The sequence below is a fragment of the Hippocampus comes genome, unplaced genomic scaffold (assembly GCF_001891065.2).
Source record: "Hippocampus comes isolate QL1 unplaced genomic scaffold, H_comes_QL1_v1.1 scaffold390, whole genome shotgun sequence".
Lineage (NCBI taxonomy): Eukaryota > Metazoa > Chordata > Actinopteri > Syngnathiformes > Syngnathidae > Hippocampus > Hippocampus comes.
Genome location: NW_017805083.1, coordinates 136,629 through 143,077, shown reverse-complemented (window position 1 = coordinate 143,077; position 6,449 = coordinate 136,629). Strand labels below are relative to the sequence as shown.

At 54.8% G+C, this 6,449-nt stretch overlaps 1 protein-coding gene across 3 annotated transcripts in view; it reads left to right on the top strand.

Moving 5' to 3' along the window:
- Positions 1–1,915: 1,915 nt before the first annotated feature.
- gnrhr1 (gonadotropin releasing hormone receptor 1) overlaps positions 1,916–6,449 on the top strand; it is a 15,372-nt gene continuing 10,838 nt past the window's right edge. For 2 of the 3 annotated variants that reach the window (XM_019865376.1, XM_019865374.1), the window contains exons 1-2: positions 3,447–3,896; positions 4,711–5,249. In XM_019865376.1, the coding sequence (XP_019720935.1) occupies positions 4,719–5,249 (531 nt within the window). In that variant the 5' untranslated portion in view covers positions 3,447–3,896; positions 4,711–4,718. Of the gene's footprint in view, positions 2,535–3,446; positions 3,897–4,710; positions 5,250–6,449 lie in introns of those variants that run through there. The other variant, XM_019865375.1, reaches the window with a different exon arrangement.

Genomic DNA, 6,449 nt, shown 5'->3' with positions numbered 1-6,449 from the left:
TTAAGTTGCCAAAGTTGCCCGAAGCGTTCTCGGAGGATGGGGAAGGCGGCGACGTGTCCGGCGCGCAGCAGCCGAGGTGAAGCGAGAGCTCCGTGCGTTCAAGTGCACAATAATGGGCAGACTCCATTTAATATCGATTCCCTTTTGCTCCCTAACGCCACATCGAGCTTAGTTTATCCGCCACTCCGGGAACAAATCAGCCCCTCGGCCCGGATCATTCATCGCTTGGCCCCTTCCGGTGAGAGCTTGGTGACGCTGTCAGGCGCCAGGCAGCCATTTAGGTGCGTATGAACCCAGTTGAGCCTGCGCGTAAATGGCTGATACATTTCGTATTTTTCTTCGCCCCCCCACCCCCCCTCCTCACCCTCCCTAATTGCTGAGAGCCATCAGCAGCCGCCGGCCTCCTCCCCAGCGCCTTAAATCCACACACACTTCAAGCTGCTTCGCCTCCATAAAAGCATTCTAACGCGTCATCCCATCCCGGTGCTCTTGAAACGAGCATGAAAAAGTATTTATGGCTGATACATTTCGTATTTTTCTTCGCCCCCCCACCCCCCCTCCTCACCCTCCCTAATTGCTGAGAGCCATCAGCAGCCGCCGGCCTCCTCCCCAGCGCCTTAAATCCACACACACTTCAAGCTGCTTCGCCTCCATAAAAGCATTCTAACGCGTCATCCCATCCCGGTGCTCTTGAAACGAGCATGAAAAAGTATTTGCGGGCTCCGGCTAACCCCAAGAGACTCGGCATCAAACAATGAAGGAGGACTGGAGGCATTCCGTTTCCATCACAAAGCAATCAACATCTCGTTGTAAAACACTGCATTTGGTTAAAACGCAAGCATCCGCGAGCTAAGTTTAAGGTGATAAAGGAGACGTTTGAGTGGACATAAACCATTCGAGACGACGGCTGCCGCACGTCAGTGTCAAGCCGCATCAATTAATAGCATAGCATAGCTTAGCATAGCATAGCAAAGGAGAGGAGAGCTGAGCAAAGCAGAGCAAAGCCGCTCTATTGTCTATCAGCGTAAGCACCCGGAGCACGACGACATAACAACAAGCCGCCTCGCCGCCACACGCCAAATTCCGCCGTTGTCATTTCAAAACGTCTCCCGCTCGGAGCCCGGGCCGCGCTCGCCTCCTCGGTCTCACCTGCGTCTCGCTTTCGCCTCAGTGTGCACCGTCTCCGGGTTCGCGGTCCCGACCAGACGCGCTGCTGCGGATACTCACCACCAGTCCCCGGCACCGACAGGCGGCACTGAGCCGACGATTGGGCCTAGCAGACTATCGCCCCCTCCGTGTCTCCCGAGAGACAGCTCATTGGTCGGCGCCGCACGCCCCGCGCGGCCCGGGCAGCCGCCTGACTGGTCGGGCCGACTGCGGCCGAGGCCCGATTGGTTGCCTGGCGCGTGTCGCTGGCGCGTTCCGGATATCTGATTGGCTATCGATTTCCGCGGCGGAGACAGCGAATCCGCTGATTGATCAATAGCAATGTTGTTGTCTGCGTTTGACCCGAGAGCCATGTTCATTTCAAGCGAATGACGGGACGTACTTTTCATTGTCGACATTTTCTGCAATTCCGCTCTCGAAATAGAAACCCGTTGACTTCTGACTGAGCTTCATTTGCCGACCTATTCTATTGATTTTTCGCCGAGGAACGCGTGTGCATGCCAATGTCCGAAAAGAAGGGCATCGGGCTCAGGCGGATGCACGCGCCGTCTCTCGATCCAAATGAATGTCGAGCCCCCCCCCCCCCCACACACACACCGACACAGTGTCACGCACGACTCAGTGGTCGGTACAAGTGCGTGAACAGCAAGTCGGCCTGCGACGCGCACCGAGTGGCATCCTTTGCTAAAGTTAGTTCATTTGAATACGAAATGGACGTTGTCGCCCACAAAGCATCAGACTGACCACTTAGCCTTGACATTTGCGTCTTCCGAAGGATTATGGTCCCATCCCTTCATTAACGTTAAATTCATCAATATTCCATCCATAAAATACAGCGCGAAGGATCATTTTATTTTACACGCCTCTAACGTTGCCAGCAGAACGTACGAGGCAGAGGACTCCCTGACCTACTTTGCACATCGGAATAGTGAATTATTTCTCATCAATTTATTGGCGGAGTGATGCCACGCCGCGGGAGTCTCGCGTTCGTCTGTCTCCGCGATCAACGATCTGCGAATACGTGGCTCTCGTGACGGAGGAATCAAATCCGCATTACCTGCCCCGCGGAGGGAAGAAACTTGACGTGCTCTGCAACAAAGGGAAGGAACGCCGTTCATATGAGGAGGGCGACCCCGAGCGGACGACAACGATACTCGCACTCAACTGTCGGAGAGCGCTATCGCAAGCTCTCCATGGACATTTGAATGGCAATCGACCCTTTAGTTTTGTCCCCCCCGGGCCATACATTGTCCACGCGGACACTTTTTCAACGACTTTCAAATGGAAGTTGTCCTTCACGGAACGTCCAGTCACTCCGAGGGCCGCAACGATACGAAACGATGCGCTTCGGTCGTTTTGCGTTTTGGGTGAGCTTGGCGGGATGATAAGTCAGGACACGGCACGAACAGTTGCCGCCGACAGCCTGCAAAAATGCAGCCTTGGAGATCCCACCGTCGTGTTGCCTGAAAATAGCGATCATCAAATCAGAAAACGTGAATTCGAGGGATAAAGCAGTTGAAGGTCAAAAAAAAAAAGTTGAAAAGCAAATTTGTCCCAGGAAAAAGTTGGAAAGGCATGGACGAAAATCAGTTTTTTTCTGGGTTGAGGGAAAAACCAAATCCGAGGAGAGATTGTTATGTCTTGAGCCAGGGTTCTCCAAAAGAGCGGGGTGGGGGGCGGGGCAATCGTGGCCAACGCTCTCGGGCATCGGAGGGCTTCTCCTCCAGCCTCGTCGTGAGTTCGTTTCTTTGAAAAGGCCTGCCAGGCCGACCACTCGGGGTCGGACGGTTCGTTTCTTTCTGTTGAGGTCATGTTTTGTGTCTCGTAGCGGTGCGATGCGGTTCCCGATGTCGTTTTGCCGTGCCAATGTGGCCAAAGAGAACAAAAATCACCTCTGCGTGTCATTAGCCACAACATTGGTGCGTGTTTAGCCACAAGCGTCCTCGTCAGATTTGAACAACCCGGGCCCCATATCTTTACTCCCACCCCCAAGTCCTTCAGGTTTTTGCCTTTAGCTTCGACCCATAAAAACTTGCGCAAAATCGATGTTACCACGCATTGCAATTGATATCGCCATGACGTTTGCGAAGAAAAATGTCCACCTGTTATTAAACCTCATCCAACCACCCATTTTCCAATCCCTTTCTCCACAGGAGGATGCCGGAGCCGATCCCAGGTTCGATTGGCTGGCGACCGGTTCGGGGTGTGCCCGATGACAGCCGGGATAGGCTCCGGCACGCCCGCGACCCTCCCGCGGCAAAGCGGATGAGAAAATGGACGGATGGATGGATGGATGGATGACAGGCGACGTGATTTTGGACGAGGTCTCTGTTTTCCAAGAACGGCCGTCGTATTCCTGGAAATTTCCCAGGGCATGTTCCCTGTGTCGCACGCTCAGACTGCAGCAGTTGCGACGTCACGCAGCCCACCTCTCCAATCGGAAGAGATCCGAGCTCCTCTTTCGCGCTGGCTGATCTCGCCAAGAAGGGGCAGAACGCGTGCCTCAAGGTGGGCTTAATGATCACAGAGGTGGTTCGAGCAAAAGAGGAAGGGGGAAAAAAAACAACCGACCTGGGGGGCGAGCAACGATTTGCGAGGTGGTTCGAAACCGCGAGGCGGGCAGAGAGCAAGTGATGCTTCAGCACGTCGGACAGCTCCTGCCGGCAACACGATTGCCGCCGCTTTTGATTTGAGCTCGCCGCCAGTCAATTTGCCGCAGATTGTTGCAGGTGAGAATATTGACGACTGTTTAATGACGACGTTCGGTGGGATGAGGGGCTGCGCGCGCGTCCACGCAGTTCAACGCGCTCGGCTGGAGAAGGCATGTGTCCTTTCTGCTGCCGGTCCCGGTTTTGCTTCAGGGCACCACAGAACGTGCCGGTGCGCTTGCGTTACGGGCACTTCTTGACTTCTGCGTTTCCAGGTTATATGCGCTCCACGCGGAGGGGGGGCCGGGGGGGGTGTCTTTGGCGCATGAGGAATTCTTGCAGTTCACCGGGAGAGGGCGCTCATGCACCGTAGTTAGTCGCGAGCAACCGAAACCCATTGACGCCACGTGACAAATTCGACATCAGTTTGTCATTGAGGCACGGGGCGAGGTCTTTTCATCCAGCTCGCAAGAATTTGCTTCCTCAAGATGGATCTTGTTGACCGCATTGTTTATGTCTGAGCAGCGTGAGAACAACATGTTTCTTTCATACCATACGTCGCTATCTATCTATCTATTGAGCGAGCGATCATTCTGTCTATCCAGGGCATTCGCAGTTGGTGTGGGGTCCATCAAGGCTCAATCCTGGGCCCCCTTTTATTATCGTTGTCACGTTTTGGGAAGTGGCTCAGTCCGAATCCGTCCATTTGGTTTTCCGCTCGTCCACAAGTGCATGTCCTGACAAACCAAGCACCAATAAATAGGCCGTCTGATTCGTGGACTTCATGTCCCGAACACCAATTGTTGCCCCGTCTTCGTGAAGGCGAGATTGTGCGTTCAAACCCGACGGGGGTGGTTGCTTGTAATGGGCATGGTTTTCTGTGTTCCAAGTACAGGCGGCAGGATGCCAGGGAACCTGTCGCTGCGACTCTCCACCCCCGCCCCTCCTCTGTTCAAGGGCTCCGCCCCGCCGGCGGCGCCGAACGGCACCTCGCCCGAGTGGGAGGCGCCGACCTTCACCGTGGCCGCCCGCTGCCGCGTGGCCGCCACCCTGGCGCTCTTTGTCTTTGCCGCTCTCAGCAACCTGTCGGTGTTGATCAGCGTGCGCTGGGGCCGAGGTTATCGGCTGGCGGCGCACCTGCGTCCCCTCATCGCCAGCTTGGCCTCGGCCGATTTGCTGATGACGTTCGTGGTGATGCCGCTGGACGCCGTTTGGAATATGACGGTGCAGTGGTACGCGGGCGACGTCCTGTGCAAGCTGCTGTGCTTCCTCAAGCTCTTCGCCATGCACTCGGCAGCCTTCATCCTGATTGTGGTGAGCCTGGACCGCTACCGTGCCATCCTTCATCCTCTGGATTCTCTGGATGCCGGCCTGCGGAACAAACGCATGCTGCTGGTCGCCTGGATGCTCAGCTTGTTGCTGGCATCGCCGCAGGTATGGTATCGCCTGAGCTTTCTTTTGCGATTTGGACAGGTCGACTTGGGTGGATTCAGCAAGAGCATGCCCGCATTCGTTCGCGAGGGCAATGAGCAGCGTGCTCACCCGCCGAAAAAAGCCAACCTCGAATGGCTCGCTACACCTCGGCGCACCGGGCCCTCCTTGTTTCTTCATTACATTTCAAATTCCATATGTAGCGGTCGCTAAAAAGCAAAGCGCGGAGAGTCTTTGCGCCGAAATGCACGGATGGGGGCGGTGAATGGCGCCATCTGTCTCACAAAATAGCCGCGCGATCGCCATCTTTTGCCTGACTAACTATCTCTGCATGTTTTTGTGGTTCATTGAAAGAAAAAAAAATCATCACACACAACAGATCATTCCTCCTCCACGTCCACGGTTCAAGTGCCACTGAAAGCGACAGTTGATGTTGCAAAGTTTCGGAGCCCAAAATGCGATTCCTCGATGCGCCAAGGTTGAATCAAGGCCACTTGACAGTTCAGTTCTGCAGTTGAAGATGTTTCACCTTCAGTCCAAAAGGCTTCTTTACTTCCAAGCGTATTCTTATTTTCTTTGGTTTTTTTTTCCCCCCCAAACCGGTGGTCTTGCCGCTCCAGAATTTGGAAGCGACGCTCCCTAAAGGAACCTTCCTTCCTCTGGCGATGTAAACAAACACCGATTTGGGAGCAGAAGAAGCCGCCCGCTGATGTGGCACCTGCACGCCAGCTGTTGAGTCGCCCCGCGATCGATGCAATCGGTACTTCGCAGTATGAACTGCCCCCCCCACTGAGGAAGAATTTCGCATGAATAGCTTTTGCTTGCAACTGGAATGAAAAACTCTTGGTACTTAACAAGTGGAGCTGATGAGGACCGGTCCCCATTCTGATTTGGACCGATGGAGCTGGACAAGAGCTGGGATGGAGATTTCCTCATGGGGCCCGGTTCCGCCGTCTTATGTTGCGTGATGGTGGAGAAGCAGGTTGGCCTGGGCAAAAGATAGTCACAAAAAGGCTTGGGAAACTCAATCCCGAAAAACGCCATGAACCCACACTCACTCACAAACAAACAAAAGCCCACGGCAGAAGCACAAACAAGGTGACAGGGGGGCAACCATCCCACCCCGAGTGGTCGGCGTGGCGGTCCTTTTGATGCCATGCCATGATGACCGACAGGTGCGAGGCTGGAGAAGAAGCCCCCCCC